This window comes from Vitis riparia, chromosome 17 (genome assembly GCF_004353265.1).
Source record: "Vitis riparia cultivar Riparia Gloire de Montpellier isolate 1030 chromosome 17, EGFV_Vit.rip_1.0, whole genome shotgun sequence".
In the NCBI taxonomy this organism is placed as follows: Eukaryota; Viridiplantae; Streptophyta; class Magnoliopsida; order Vitales; family Vitaceae; genus Vitis; species Vitis riparia.
In genome coordinates, this window is record NC_048447.1 from 20,158,971 (window position 1) to 20,174,242 (window position 15,272).

Consider the following 15,272-nt stretch of genomic DNA (forward strand, 5'->3'; position numbering starts at 1 on the left):
AAATCAAAATTAAAAAGTATTTTAAAAGTAACTAAATTTGTTTATCTAAACAAATTTTTCCTTTTGTCTTTTTCTTTTTCCTTTAAGAAAATTTAAAAACAATTTATCAAATGTCCCATTTTTTTTTTTAAACACTAAAACTTTTTTATTTTTTCTCCTCAACTGAAACACAACTCTTACGAAACATAGCTAAAGGCGCCTACAAGAGAGCCAAATTTCTACAACTTTTTTCCTTGGGCGCTGGGAAAATGATTCTGCAATACTCGAGTACATGAAAAGGATAAGGGAAACAAAGCACTACAAAATGATAAATTACTAAAATATTTTTCTCAATTTTTCACGTAAGAGAGGAGAAAGTGTGTGAAAAAGTACCTTATTCAAAAAAAAAAAAATTGGGCAATGAAACAAGGAAAATTTTATTATTTTTATTTTCTTTTCATTTTTATCTTCTTTTTTTTTCTTCAATGTTTTAAAAAAATAAAAACAATTTGGGTTATAATTTAAGTGGGTTGGTCTGATGGTTAACTCAACCATAACCCGAATTAAGAAATAATCAACTCAATTGAACCTCTAACCGCTCAATTTAATCCCAACTCAATCTTATTTTTTAAAACTCAGATCAATCTTGGATTGATCAAATTAGATTGATGGAATTACATGATTCAAGATCCATGCATAATAATTTTTAAAAAACTTTTTTTCTATATACTTATACCATAATTTAAATAATAAAAATTTTAAAATAAAAATATATGATATAATTATAATTTTATATTTTTTATTTAAAATATAAAAAAATGAATATTATCATATAAAATAATAAAAATTTTAAATTTGACTCAAGTTAGGCTCGAATTGTTTGTACTTTAACCTGAGTCCAATTTAAATTGAGTTTGAATTGAGAAAACTTAACCCAAGTTCAACCCGAATAATAAAAATATTTGTTCAAACATGACCAAACATCTAATTGAGTCAAACCAACACATTCAAGTTAGACCCAAACCACACAACCTTCGTTTTTTCACCCAAAAAGTTCTATATTAATTTTTTTCAAACAAAAAAAATTAAGAAAATTAGGGATGGAATAATCTTTTCTGTTTTATATATATATTTATGTCTATTTTTTTCTTATTTCTTTATTCTTTTTTCAAACAAAAAGTTAAAGCAGATGAGGAATGTCAAATGGAGGTGGGCCAGGGTACAAAAACATAACCACCAGGAAGAGTTAAAATGCCACGTGCAACTTAACCATGGTTAACCTCGACTTCAAACCCATATTAAATTCCCGCTATAAATACCCCACTTTTCCAACCTTCTCTCTCACGGACCCCAAACATTCTCTTCAAAACAACTGGTATTAACTCAGCCACTGCAGCCTCAGGAAAGAGAAAACGAAGACCCTGAAACCCTAATCTTCTCTCTCTATAAACGTTATCTTTCTCCCGCTCTAGATCATTCACTGTTTCTCTCTTCTCTGATTCTTCGATCTTCTTTCACTTCGGGCGTCAAAGGTTTGATCTCATTAGTATGCAGATGAATATTTTGTTAATCGACTTTTTTCTGAGCTTTTTCTGTTTTGTCATTTCTGGCTTTCGCGATCTTTCTGCCATTTTTGTCTTCAAATCTGAGATTGCACTGGCCTAATGCAAGCTCGCCCTATGTACTGTACTCTGTTTTGTCGACTGCTCTGTCGCAGTAAATTCCGCTTCCGCTTTTCCATTTCTTGTGCTTTCTCTCGAGGCCCTTTATTTTCCAGGAAAATGTGTTAGTTTCCTTTTTAATTACAGCAACTTTTCTCGATTCTCAAGAAACCCCACTTTTGATACAGCGCTTTGGTTTCTTTGCAAAACTAGACGTCTACGATTTTCCCGGAATGTGTATAAAGGTATCCCAAACGTTTGCTTTTGATTGGGAACTTAAGATTTGTTTTCCTCCTTTTGTTTTGTTTTTTTTTTTTTCATGGAAAATGTAAGACTTCCCAGTTCTGATTTGTTGCTTGGGAATTTGAACACTGCTTCACTTTTTGGAGTTTTTTTTCCTTGGTTGTGCTTCTTTACAAGGTGTTCTTCGTTTTGTTGATGCGCTTATTTTAGGTTAAGAATAGCTCGTGAGTGGTGAGTTAAGAACATGAAGTCAAATCGTAACCAGTTCGTCATATTGACGGTTGTTCTTTGACTGATTTATTCAGATGATGTGATATATATACTCCTTTTGTGTTGCAGATCTTGGTAATCGAGACTAGACCATCTCCATCACTTCTTTTCTTCGCTGAGCTCTCACCGTGCCTCTTTCTATGGCGGTTTAGGGTTCTGAAACTCAAGCTCACAATATCAACAAGGGTGTCTGTTTTTCATTTCGCTTGCAACAGCTAGATTCACCGGCAATTTTTTGTGTTTCTTCTCAAGGATGAGAGCTTTCTCCAATCGGCCATTCTCTGTAGTTGCGGCTACATTCCTGTTCTTTCTGGTGCTTCTGCTTGCGTCTCATACAGGTTTGTCTATGTACATCCCAGATTCTCCACCTTCATTGTTTCCTTTTTCTCAGAAATAAAAGAAAAAGGTCCTCATTATTTTACTATTTCCCATTATTGCGCTTTAGCCCACCTTTTTGCTTATCCATGGCCTCTCTTTCTGCGACATGATGTTCTCCATATTGATTTCTTATTGTCTTCAGCTCTCCACTATGTTATTAACTTAATATTCATTTTTCTTTCTTTTGTTCACTCAGCTTTGCAACACGGCAATGGTTCCGAGAAGTCAAGGCTGATGGGATACATCACTCTCTCTGTCCCTCATCGCAAGCTTCTTCATCGTGGTAAGAGACCAAAACCCATCGTCGTACTCGGCAATTGCAATTGTCTTTTATCTTCATATCTCTCTTTTCGGGTTGTGTTAACGCGGAGATTTGTAGAATCTCTACTGATATGACTGTGTTACCGCGTCCCTGTTTTCTTCGACTTCGAGTCTGAGTCCACCCCCAATCCTCCGCCCTTTTGCCTCACTTTATTTGCTAATCAACACTCCCTTTTCTCCCACACCCACGACCCTACCGTCCTGCTCCAGATGCGTACGGCTCTGTTGTGGGAGATGGCGCACGTCTACTTTTTGGTTACCAATGATTCTAACATGCACCGGCCCCGCTCTTCATCCGGATGCTTTATTTGCCTCACTGCGCATATTAGCACCTCCAGACAAAAAAGTGTATTTTGTCTGGAGACGCGTACGCTCATTCCTTTGGTGGTGATGGTGGTGGCCATCGTTAGTAACTTATTACTCAGCGTAAGGTTTATGCGTGTGACTGCAATTGCATGCTGTGTACTGTGGAATTCTGAATACGTGGCCTCACCTTTTGGCCTTTTCTGTTGTTTGTTTGTCTTGACATGCTTTCTGTAGCGCTGGTGGAACCGAACCGAATATGGGGAGAGAAATGTTCCAAGGCTGATATAGTGATCAACCAGGGCCCCACGTCTCCACTCCCTAGCGGCATACCCACCTACACCGTTGAGATCATGAACGTGTGCTTCACCGGCTGTGACATCTCCGGCATCCACCTCAGCTGCGGATGGTTCAGCTCCGCTCGCCTCATCAACCCTCGAATCTTCAAGCGCCTCCGCTACGACGACTGCCTCGTCAACGACGGCAGACCCCTCACCAACGGTGGAACACTGTCGTTTCAGTACGCCAACACCTTTCCTTACCCACTCTCTGTCTCCTCCGTTGTCTGCTGATATTAATAACCACACCTCCATGCAATAAACGACAACCATATAAAGAACTCGAAGCAGGACTTGCTCCTCCTTTTTTGTCTTCCGGCTCTGCTTTTGCTTTATATAGTTCGTTTCTCTTTCTTCTTTGCCTTTTACGCATTTTTTGAGCTGGGGATGGTTCCACAAACTCACACATTGTAAAACTTCCATTCCAGGGTGATGATTTCAATTTTTGGGTGTTTGTATATATACTGCTTGCTTCTTGTACGTCTGCCAGCAACGCGAGTTTCTAACTGTGATTAGAGGAATGTTCTTTGCTTTCTTAGTTTGTTCTTCTTGATGAATTGAATACATCTGAGAGATGATTCTTGCTTCTGATTAAGTTTTCAGTTATCCCCCTCTCATTGTCGGTTGATTAAATCACATCCTCAAATTCGCCATTATCATTTTTTATTTACTATTTTATTATTCCCATTTGCCTGACTTGTGACCTAGCCCACTAGCTAGGTGGCTGCAAAGCCAAAAAGTAGTGAAGTAAAAGAAAGAGAAAGTGGGCAGGAAGAGTACGTGTGGCGCTGACAAGGACAAGGGCTCATTAGCCAAGAATTAGCTGAAACACCCGTCTATATAATATATATATATATATATATATATATATGTACATATATGGGTTCAGCATTAATCATGGAGGTCATTTCAGTGATGGACGATGAGTTGCTTTCATAGCTAATGCAGCGCTAGCGTTAGTAGCTGGTAAGCTCACTCACCATCAAACCGGCAAAACCCCCGTGGCGCGTGTGCGGTTCATATCTTCCCTAAGTTCCCTTCATCAAATCTTTCCAGCGCCGCTCTCTTCTGAACCGCCTAGAAGTATCCACCATCGAGTGGACCTCCCCCCAAATTACATTACTGACCTTACGGCCTTCCTCCCCCGTGGCAACATTCTACGGACAAAATAGGAAGTGCAGTTTCAAATGTGAAAAATGTCCTTCCATTTTTTTCTTCTTTTATGAATGTATGATTTTCAGAAAATTATGAGTACATATAGTACGTATTTATTTTGAGGTAAGGCTATTAATATACCAAATGGATTTCTCAAATAATTTTGTCCATCGGCCTCATAAATGAAACGCTTCTTATTTTGTGAAAAATCGGACATTTGCATGCAATTTTGTGTTACGCTGGAGTGGAGACGAAATCATTTGATTCCCAATTCAATCAATTAAGCCCTTCTAAATAAAGCGAACTGAAAGGCTTGATTTCCAAATATTTGTCATCTAAGTCACTTCTAAAAAGCATTATTAATAAAAGAAATAATCACGATATAAAAATATATGACTAGGACGCAGAAGATGACCAAAATATTTCTACTTTTTATTTAAAAAAAAAACAAGTATTAAAGTTTTTTTTATTAAGTCAAATAATAAAGATTTTCTGATTTTGATGATAATATTTAAAAATATAAGGTAATTTTTTATTTTTAGTTTGAAAAATTTTCGATTATTTTTTAATATAAGAAAGATAAAATGTATCCTACCCTCACCAAACTTAACAAATATAATATACATTTTCGTCTTCCGATGTCTTATTGCTTACTTCTTCTCTCTTTCTGGTGAGGACTGAGGAGTACTGCATACTTTATATATGATAAGAATTTGCCAAAAGCTGTCTTTGAAAAGTTGGAATACTCTTTCCATTTTCACCTTCTTGTCAAACGGTACAAGCTGGCAAGGGTAATGAAGATAAAAGTCATTATTTTTGTAATTTTTTTTTAAAAAAATTGGAATAATAAGAAGTTGTTATTAAAAGTGGATTTGATAGTGATTTTAAGAAACATTTTTAATATTTTTTATTATTAAAATATAAAATAATTTAAGTGTTAAAAAAAATAAAAACACTTCCTGTAAAACATATTCTAAAATCTAATACTTATTACTTAATTACTTAAGTTTACTTTAAGTTAAATTATATTTAAATTATTCAATTAAAATTTTTATTTTTAAGTATTAAAGTTATTTAATAAAATTAACTTAAAATTTATTATAAATCATCAAATTTATATATTTATTTTTATAAATTATAATTAAAATAAATAAGATTGAATAATAATAAAAGTCATCGAGTAGCAAAAGAAATACTTGATGTAATTAGGATAAATGAAGATAAAAAAAATAAAATAAAAACATGAATTTAAAATATAAATTAACCATCTTTACTTATTATTTAAAATTATTTTTTACTTTAAATCATAACATTAAATTATTTTACTAAATATATTTAATTTACATAATAATTTAAATTAAATTATTAAATTGGTTTACACCCACTAAGTGGAATCTCCAGTTTGTTTAACAATATTTTGGAAACAATTATATTAAAAAATATAGTTATTAAAAAGGGTTTTTTTAAATCTTAACTAATTTTCAATTTATTATATTACGCTTATAATATAAAAATTATTAAAATGTTTTTTTATGTTTGTAATTCTTTTTAATTAAAAATATTAAAAAAAATGAAAACAACATAGATTTGTTGTAAAAAAACAAATTGTTTTAAAAAACTACTTTTAATTTAAAAAAAATTTATCAAATCTGTTTTTTGACATTTTAAAAAGAACATCCTTTGTTCTAAAAAATATAAAACTATTTTTAATACGATCATCAAAGACGCCTCAACCCCGTGCTGGCCTTTTCTTTTTTTACTTTCTATTTTTTAGTAATAATATATATATATATATATTTTGGCTTATTTTATTTTAATAACTTGATAATTAGAATTAGTTGAGTCCAACCACCGGAATCTGAATGCACCCATTCCGGGTCAAACTTTTGGTTGGGTCTTGAAAGGCAGTGCCTTGTAGAAGAGGAAATGAATTTTGCCCTATAGAATTGAGAGTAGGTGTTACTTCCCATTTTTTTAATAGCTTAGTCAATTTGCTTTTTGAAATAAAAGAAATTGCATGATAAAGTATTAAATAGTAATTTTCATATCATATTAAACCCTGTGGCTGTGGAAAAGCAAAAACTCCTTGTAATCTTAATAACAAATTTCATATTTTTTGAGGAATTTTCTTTAAAACAATAATGTGAAAATTATAAAAATATTACTTTTATAAAAGCTTTATATTTGATATTTGGGTGTTTTCGGGTACCCATCCAATCCTACCCTAACCCGTCCCGTCCCGTTGCCTCGCCGCTCACCCAAATGGGCAGGGTTTGAGTATAAATCCATAAACTTTTATTACACTTAAAAATGGAGGACAAATACTCATGTAGACAGCCTATAAAAACAAGTGGCTTCCAAGGGGGAAAAGCAGAACAAAGGGGTTTATCCACACTTTCTCACAGGAGCTGCTAAAGCAAATACAGCAAATAGAGGTTTCTCTTATCTTGTTGGTTTGAGAGCGCAGAGGGGAGGAAGATAATGGCGAGCGTATCTGGAGGAGTGGCTCTCTCATGCCCATCAAGGCTCTCTCACAGATCCTCTTCTTCATCTCGTCGCCGCCATGTCTCTTCTTCTTCCGTCAAAATGGCAGTTTCAGTTGATGAGAAGAAGAAGAGTTTCACTCTTCAAAAATCTGAAGAGGCCTTCAAAATCGCTAAGGTATGATTGCGATTCTCCTTCCCCTCTTTTCTGCTAATATTTTCCCAATTCTTTGTGGCCTGGTCGGTTAATTGGGCTGTTGGGTGTATTTGTGGGTATTTACGGGGTAATCTAATTTCTTCTATTTGCGGATGATTTGATCTGGGGTAATGCAGATACCGATGTGGTTGAGTTCGTGTTGGTGGTTGCAGTTGAGATAAGATTGTGGGTTTTGTTTAATTTTTTTAGTTGCAAATTCATATGATTTCACCAACAAATGTTTGATGTCAGTTCAGGTGGTATTATACGGTATGGGATTGGACGGCCATTTCCAATTCCGCCGGTTTTTGCTTGATGTATGCATGGTCAACAAAAAAATAATAATGATAAATATATGGTGAAATCTGAAATATATATAGCCGATGAGAGAAACAGAAATTGGGTCTTGTTATAGCCTGAATAGGAGCGATATGTTAACTTGAGAAAATGGAATTTGAATTTTGGTTAGTGAGTTACTGGGTGATGTTTCCCTTTAGCATTATGAACTAGTTTTATGGTTAGGAATAGTTCCACTGGGAAGTGGCTAAATGGTTGATTGTTGGGAGTTTTGAATTGGGAAAAGATATTAGTTTGAATTTAAGTTTCAATCTGATAATTAATTTCAGTGCTTCAACTGTGACTCGTGAATAAAAATTATTTAGCGGACACCTTGTTTACTGGGATCCATAAATGAGATGTTCCTCTTGTCGTGCCGAGGAACCAAATACCAGTCAATGAATTCTTTTGTGAATCTAACCCAAGAAGGGTAGGAGGGGAGGGACGGGGGCAGGCGGGGACACATGGGCTTGCTGAATGTGTAATTTCATTGAAGTATACTAGGACAGTGAGATATGAAACTATACACAAATATTTCTGAACATTTTGCAAGTAAACAAAGATGGGTTCATTTGAAAGTACTGTAGACAGGTGCTAAGATGGATAGATGTGCATGTTGTGTCAACACATGCCTAATGTACCTGTTAGTGATAATTAGAAGGGTCTTCAACGTAGCTGATCCTGATTGCCTTTAATATTGTGACCTCTGCTTGGTAAGCTATTATTCTTGAAGTGGTTTTTTCACTGAATTAAATAAATAATGTGCTAAAACTTCTATAGATCCTGTACTTTCTTGTTACAGTGTGTCTTTCACTGAGTAGAATGGCTAGGCTATGGAGTTATCTTGCACACTGAGGTCTGATGGGTTGTATATATGTGTCTATGTCTAGAAGAAAAAAAAAAAAAAATTAACTCTCTAACTGCCACTAAAGATTCAGTATCAGATGATTAAACTCTAGGTCTCTATCTTTTTCAGATTTTGTTCTCCATGATCTTTCTTGAGCATTTCCTGATGAATGCATGAAATGTTTTCTTGTTAAAGTATGCAATTTGATGTGTGGAGTTGCAGCAAAAACTCTTTTTTTTCCTTTGATAAGTGAGTTGCAGCAAAAACTCTACGAACATTATTAGGGATATTGATCTAGAGGTTGGCATTGGGACCTCAATGTTTAAGTTTCTAAAGCTGCTCTATAGGTCACAGATATATAGAGAAATGGTGCTTCATTAAATGTGAGATTTTCCCCAATACACAGGGTAGCGGTTTTATCAGAGTGTAGCATAGGAACTTCAATTGAGTTTCACAGTTTCCAAAACACTCAATACCCATGATGACATGGTGACAAGAATGATCCAGAGTTTTGTTTGGCATTGGGTCGCCGTCCTTCCAAAATTATTGATGTTTAGATGTTCTCAGGAGCATCTTCGATGTAACTTATTCTTGTACTGGTGCTTAATGGCATTATTTGTTTGAAAATTCTTTGATTATGAACTCACTTGAGACCATTGGCAGGAGTTGATGCCTGGTGGTGTGAATTCACCTGTTCGTGCCTTCAAATCAGTTGGTGGACAACCTATTTTGATTGATTCTGTCAAGGGCTCTCACATGTGGGACATAGATGGCAATGAATACATTGACTACGTTGGTTCATGGGGGCCAGCAATCATTGGTCATGCTGATGATGAGGTTCCATTCCTTTTCCCTGTTTTCTTAATACAAATTTACCATGGAATATCTATAAATGTTGTATATGGGATATCTTGATAATGCAAGTCAGTGGTGGCATTCTATGTTTGAAGAATTCCCTTCATGATTGTAGTAGTGCAAAGAATATCTGTTGCTATATGACTCTTGACATGGTTTCATCTAGGATGCTTTATTTAAGAGAGAGATCTCTTTGCTTGAAATAGACAATGTCTGCGCCAGCAAGCCTTTTTTACTAACCACAGAGAAGAAAATAAATCTAAGGATTTTGTTGCCATATTTTGCTGAGTCAATCGCTGAATGAAGGCCCTCTTGGTGGAACCAACCCTTGTCTCATTCTCCATGTGTCTTGGGATTCTTATACACTTGGGCGATGAATTATGCTTTAAGTTACCAGTTTATCCGGATTGTCCTGGACTAACCTTTACCTGCAGGTACTGGCAGCCTTGGCTGAAACAATGAAGAAAGGAACAAGCTTTGGTGCCCCTTGTCTTCTGGAGAATATTCTGGCCGAGATGGTTATATCTGCTGTTCCAAGCATAGAGATGGTTCGCTTTGTTAACTCGGGTACTGAAGCATGCATGGGCATGCTCCGCCTAGCCCGTGCCTTCACTGGCAAGGAGAAAATCATAAAGTTTGAGGGTTGCTACCATGGCCATGCTGATCCGTTCCTTGTCAAGGCAGGCAGTGGAGTTGCAACCCTGGGGCTACCTGACTCACCTGGTGTTCCCAGGGCAGCCACCTTTGAAACTCTAACATCACCCTTCAATGACTTATCAACTGTGGAAAAACTCTTCGAGGCAAATAAAGGAGAGATTGCAGCAGTCATCCTTGAACCTGTTGTTGGAAACTCTGGCTTCATAGCTCCCAAACCTGACTTCCTGAATGCTCTCCGAGAAATCACCAAAGAAAATGGTGCTCTCCTTGTCTTTGATGAAGTTATGACAGGTTTCCGCATATCTTATGGTGGTGCCCAGGAATACTTTGGCATTACACCTGATATAACAACACTTGGAAAGATCATCGGTGGTGGCCTGCCTGTTGGTGCATATGGAGGAAGGAGGGAGATCATGGAGTTGGTGGCACCAGCAGGCCCAATGTACCAGGCAGGAACCTTGAGTGGGAACCCATTGGCAATGACAGCAGGCATCCAAACACTAAAGCGGTTGAAGGAGCCAGGATCATACGAATACTTGGATAAAATCACAGGTGAACTTATTCAGGGCATTTTGGATGCTGGAAAAAAGGCTGGGCATGCCATATGTGGTGGGTATATTAGTGGGATGTTTGGGTTTTTCTTCACAGAGGGACCTGTTTACAACTTTGGGGATGCAAAGAATAGTGATACAGCAAAATTTGCAAGGTTTTTTAGGGGAATGCTGGAGGAAGGTGTTTACTTTGCACCTTCCCAGTTTGAGGCTGGGTTTACTAGCTTGGCACATACACCTGAAGATATCCAACAAACGATAGCAGCAGCTGAGAAGGTTTTCCGGCAAATTTAGAGCACTGAGCTCTGTTGCAGTTAGTTTTAGACCTTTTACTCCTTCCCTTGGTTGTTCTTTTTGTAGGCTAAATGAAATGGTTGTTCTTTTTGTAGGCTAAATGGAACGGATTTTTTGTATGGTCTCTTTCTGTTGTGATAATGGCTTATTTAAGCCTTTTTGTTTGTCTTGACGATGTATTGTATCATGTACTCTAAATAACCGTGGAGAGCACATCCCTACTCCGTTTCCCCTCTTAGAGCTCTTCCTATGGCCTGACAACAAGGAATCTCTTGTCTAATTTCTTTTTTCTCTATTGGACTGTTTGTTTATGGATTCCAATAATTAATGGACCAAATCGATTGATGTACAGTGAGAGGAAGTCAAGTCTTGTATTTCATTCTGCATAACCATCGTTTAGGTGACTCATCTTTGGATTTAAGAGTGAGATATTGTGACACACCTTAACGAATCCTTCTCTAACATGACGCCCTTTGTGGCTCAAGCCCATTTTCAACTTCGATGCCAATTTTTGAATCATGATTTAATTAATCTTAAAAATAGTTCTCAATTATTAAAATAAAATTTTATCTGAGAATGGAAAAGAAAAAAAAAAAACCAGTATCCTCAATTTATCTTAGGAAATATACAATGCAAAAGTTTACCAAGTCTACTTCATGTTTACAATTGTTTCTTAGAAAACTCGCAAAACAATGAATGGTGTCATGGAAAAGAAACCCAAAGCTAATGGGAGCTGTGCCACAAGGTCATATGCTCATAGCCTGGTGTGTGCCTGTTAGCCTACAATTTATCAATTTGCAGAATCTGCAAATCAAGCATGCTAGAGGTGATTGATACGATGAATTATTAAAAAGCTTACAGGAGACACCAGGTATTCTGGCATTTGAGAAGAGAGCAATATATGCCATTAATAGCTGCTTCTTACTCCCAGCTGCTCTAGCCACTTAAAACCCAAGAACAAGTAACTCATCATGAACACAGATGTTCTTTCTCATTGAAATCTGATTGTTGTTTTTGTCTTTACATTAAAGGGTCTATACAGCTTCAGATTGCTGCTACACATTTTTCATGCTATTTAGGAAACAAGAAAAAAAGAACGAAATTGAGACTCTATTGATAGAAAAACCAATGCGCCACTAGATTCCATGAACAACACTGATATTATATAAACACATCATCCACACTGCACTTGTACACATGAATGCTGCAGTGACTAACACCAAATAATGGTGGATGGAAGTTTCCGCAGCTAAAAATGTTGAAACCAGGGTGATCAACTTCTGGGTTCCTGCATGTTAGCTTTCATAATATGGAACATGAGCAGACAACTTTCTTGGGTGACTTATCAATCTTCTTTTCTGCTCAGAAAAAGAAATGCACACAAAAAAAAGCATCATATATTAGAACCCAACCTAAAGAATACTAATGAGTATACATTTGTATTGTTACAGATGAAGACACATTTGCAGTGATATTGCACTGAAGTAAATCTCATAACATGAATGTCAAAAGCTGTAATGATGCTGATGGGTGTGAACTGTGATGTTTGTGTAAGATAGAAGGATCAACCAGGATTATTTATCATCATATCAGCAATCACTTATTGCAAACTTAAGATAAATAGCAACCTTCTGATATAGCCGGGTTGTAATTTTATCGGCTGGCCAAAATAAGAAGCTGGCTTACAAACTAAGGGACAGGTGAAACATCCTAATGGAATATGCATGTGACGCATGCTAGTAATGGTATTTTTGATACAAACCTCAAACTTCTACTTACCAAAAAAAGAAGCACAGAAAGGCATAAATGTTCACCAATAATATCCTCAGTGATTTTCAGACCAAAAGAGTTGATTATTTAATGTGGGAACCGTATTTCATGTTGCTGACTTTCGGAAAATAAAAAGTTTTTTCAGATGCCATCGATGTTATTGTCCAATCATATCCCACCACTGGACAATTCCACCCTCCATGCCTGGGGAATATCCAAGAAAGAAAATGAAAAAACAAATTGAGAATCACCTACTATTAATATGATTTTCCATTAATGGAACAGTTCTTAGCATTTTCTACTTTAGGAAGGACTAGAGGCAATAAGCTCGATAATCCTATTTTCTTGGACTAGGGCCTGCAGTGGCCTGACTTTAATTTTGAATTCACTCCTCTATCTATCAGCCAACCTATTTCAAAAATTTATGCCCGTTTCTTCTCATAACAAACCATATTGATAAAAGAGAAGTACAAGAGACAAAAAAAGGAAGTAAAGAAAACTGCCTAACAACTAGATTACTGAGCCCATTTTGAGTCATTAGTCTTACTATACTAACTTCCCTATAACAGTCAAAAAGCTCAAACAGACATTTTGCAATCTTCTTTATAATAATAGAGGAATGCCATGCAAGCCGATAGCAAACTACTAACCAAACTAGAATCAATTAGTCTATTGATATGAAAAAATCCTCCACCTAGAAATCAGATATTGCAAGTTACAAAATGGGTCCAATCATCAGCAAGTAAAAGTTGCTACTAAATGCAATTCCAAAGTTCAGGTTAAGAAATTTTTCACAACAGCATAAAGTGCACACACAACCATCAAACTAAGCTTCAAATCCACTGTTACAAGCCATCCTTATATGGAACAGAATAGTCCTAAATCAACATGGAACATACCTGTCTTTGTTTTTGCTAGAGATGGTTGTACAACAACGTGCATTACAAGAACCCCTCCTGCAAGTTCACCAAAGGGTATTCTACACTGACCAACAGTCTTGTCATTTTCCAAAATTTTACCAGAACTAATCAGTTTAACTTCATTTGCAGCCTTCGGTATAATGGTTTTACCTAAGATAGAAAGAACATATAAGGAAATCACATTGAAAACAGAAAGAAAAGAGAAAATATCCTCCAAGTGGAAACAAAAAAAAGGCTGATTCAGCCCATGTCTTTCCTGTACCTTCTTCCCAACAAGTTTCATATTAAAATCCAAATAATTACAAATCAAACAATTCATCAATAAGCATCGATCTTGAATGCTAGGGATCTCAAACCGAACTATCAAAAACCATCAAACTTTTGATGAAAAAAGAAAACGCCAAGTTGGTTACCGGCTAGGAAATACAATTCAGTAGTTGGGATTCAAATGCCATAAATTATATTTGTTCTCAAGATGCTGATTATTGTTGAACCATGTATGTCAAAGATACTTGGAACATTATTTCATAGCAGGCAACAAGGAAACCTGCACAAACTCCACAGGGCTCAAAACTTGAATTTATATTATCCATTACCCAATAACAGAACGGCTTCATCCAAACTGAGGCTGACAAGCACAAATAATATCTCATCTTCCAGGAGAATTGTCATAAAAAGGACAAGAAAATTAACATTCAGCAATATATTCAAGCCCTATAAAGGCTTCCTCCCAAAGGAATTCTACATAAAATTCTAAAACCAATAAAGTCACATGTAAGGAATAACTTTACTGACAAGAGTTCTCCAATATGCTTATTGAAACAAAGCTTGACATATATGCTCGTCCCCTCAATGGATATTTGTGAACATTCATACTCAGTCCTCTCCTTCCCTCCCCCAACCCAAATCCATTGTTTTGCTCAAAGAAAAGGGCATTATAGGAAACAACACACAAATGAAAATTTCTATCCCTATATTCCATTTTGGAGTTCAATAGAAATGGCTTTCTCAATCAACAAGCCGAAACCTCATAATTTGGAAATCAGCAGTGAAATTCGGCAGCTGCCTTAATGAAAATCTCATGGGTCAGTTCCCAATTTCATCAACAACCAATTTTGAATCTCTTACAACTGAATTAACAAACAGAAATGGAAAACAGTACAAACCAGTACCTTTCGGCCAATCCGAGACAACTCTCTCCTTGAGCATATCGACCGTGGAGGTGGATGAGTACCGAAAGGGTCCAACATCAGATCCATCGTACAGCCTAAACTTTATATCAACCAAATCCGAACTCATCAATTAACAATAATTAAATCCGCAACTCCCCTGTATTTGTACAAATCGACCCATCAGAAAAAATCAAAATAAAAAAAAGTTATTAAGAAATTAAACCAAATCAGTAGCAGAGACCTTGAATGAATCGCTCAAAATGGTGTAGATCTGTTGCAACCACCGATTCAAAATTTCAAGTGCTTGTAGCCTTTTTTCTCTGGGGTTTTTAATAATATATATACACAATATCTAATGAATCAAGTAAACTCAGTGATACTCCTCCACAGACGACGCCGTTTTGGGAGATCTGTAGCTGTACCCGATCGTGACGGCATCACTGCCCCATAATTCGATGACTTTTTCTTCCCTTTTCCTTTTGTTTAGATGGAGTTGGTGAGCCGACTGGGGATGAGCCTCTCTAATACGACGTCGTGCTTAGT

At 36.2% G+C, this 15,272-nt stretch overlaps 3 protein-coding genes across 4 annotated transcripts; 2 read left to right on the forward strand and 1 right to left on the reverse strand.

Annotated features, from left to right (window-relative positions):
• The first annotated feature begins 1,337 nt into the window (after positions 1-1,337).
• On the forward strand, positions 1,338-4,088 carry LOC117905046 (protein TAPETUM DETERMINANT 1). 2 transcript variants are annotated; one of them, XM_034817917.1, is made up of 4 exons: positions 1,338-1,511; positions 2,223-2,491; positions 2,728-2,814; positions 3,393-4,088. In XM_034817917.1, exons 2-4 carry the CDS (start codon positions 2,407-2,409, stop codon positions 3,725-3,727), a joined length of 507 nt encoding a protein of 168 aa, XP_034673808.1. In that variant the 5' UTR covers positions 1,338-1,511; positions 2,223-2,406; the 3' UTR covers positions 3,728-4,088. The 2 variants fall into 2 exon arrangements, with proteins under 2 accessions (XP_034673808.1, XP_034673809.1); XM_034817918.1 differs by lacking the exon at positions 1,338-1,511 and adding an exon at positions 1,566-1,885.
• Positions 4,089-6,993: 2,905 nt separating this feature from the next.
• On the forward strand, positions 6,994-11,216 carry LOC117904649 (glutamate-1-semialdehyde 2,1-aminomutase, chloroplastic-like). The gene is made up of 3 exons (XM_034817358.1): positions 6,994-7,309; positions 9,174-9,347; positions 9,800-11,216. The coding sequence occupies exons 1-3, from the start codon at positions 7,130-7,132 to the stop codon at positions 10,865-10,867; spliced, it is 1,422 nt and encodes a 473-aa protein (XP_034673249.1). The 5' UTR covers positions 6,994-7,129; the 3' UTR covers positions 10,868-11,216.
• A 617-nt stretch (positions 11,217-11,833) lies between these two features.
• LOC117904932 (membrane-anchored ubiquitin-fold protein 3) lies at positions 11,834-15,225 on the reverse strand. The gene is made up of 4 exons (XM_034817754.1): positions 14,971-15,225; positions 14,730-14,886; positions 13,537-13,707; positions 11,834-12,225 (listed from the first exon to the last, which is right to left on the reverse strand). Exons 2-4 carry the CDS (start codon positions 14,854-14,856, stop codon positions 12,170-12,172), a joined length of 354 nt encoding a protein of 117 aa, XP_034673645.1. The 5' UTR covers positions 14,857-14,886; positions 14,971-15,225; the 3' UTR covers positions 11,834-12,169.
• Positions 15,226-15,272: the final 47 nt, after the last annotated feature.

Excerpts from the sequence above, each read along its gene's own strand:
- LOC117905046 (XM_034817917.1), top strand. The coding sequence starts at position 2,407 with ATGAGAGCTTTCTCCAATCGGCCATTCTCTGTAGTTGCGGCTACATTC. Across the intron at positions 2,492-2,727 it reads TCTGCTTGCGTCTCATACAG|CTTTGCAACACGGCAATGGT; the intron begins GTTTGTCTATGT and ends TTGTTCACTCAG. Across the intron at positions 2,815-3,392 it reads TCGCAAGCTTCTTCATCGTG|CGCTGGTGGAACCGAACCGA; the intron begins GTAAGAGACCAA and ends TGCTTTCTGTAG.
- LOC117904649 (XM_034817358.1), top strand. The coding sequence starts at position 7,130 with ATGGCGAGCGTATCTGGAGGAGTGGCTCTCTCATGCCCATCAAGGCTC. Across the intron at positions 7,310-9,173 it reads AGGCCTTCAAAATCGCTAAG|GAGTTGATGCCTGGTGGTGT; the intron begins GTATGATTGCGA and ends GACCATTGGCAG. Across the intron at positions 9,348-9,799 it reads TTGGTCATGCTGATGATGAG|GTACTGGCAGCCTTGGCTGA; the intron begins GTTCCATTCCTT and ends CTTTACCTGCAG.
- LOC117904932 (XM_034817754.1), bottom strand. The coding sequence starts at position 14,856 with ATGAGTTCGGATTTGGTTGATATAAAGTTTAGGCTGTACGATGGATCT. Across the intron at positions 13,708-14,729 it reads TGTCTCGGATTGGCCGAAAG|GTAAAACCATTATACCGAAG; the intron begins GTACTGGTTTGT and ends TTTCTATCTTAG. Across the intron at positions 12,226-13,536 it reads TCTAGCAAAAACAAAGACAG|AAAAGAAGATTGATAAGTCA; the intron begins GTATGTTCCATG and ends TTTTCTGAGCAG.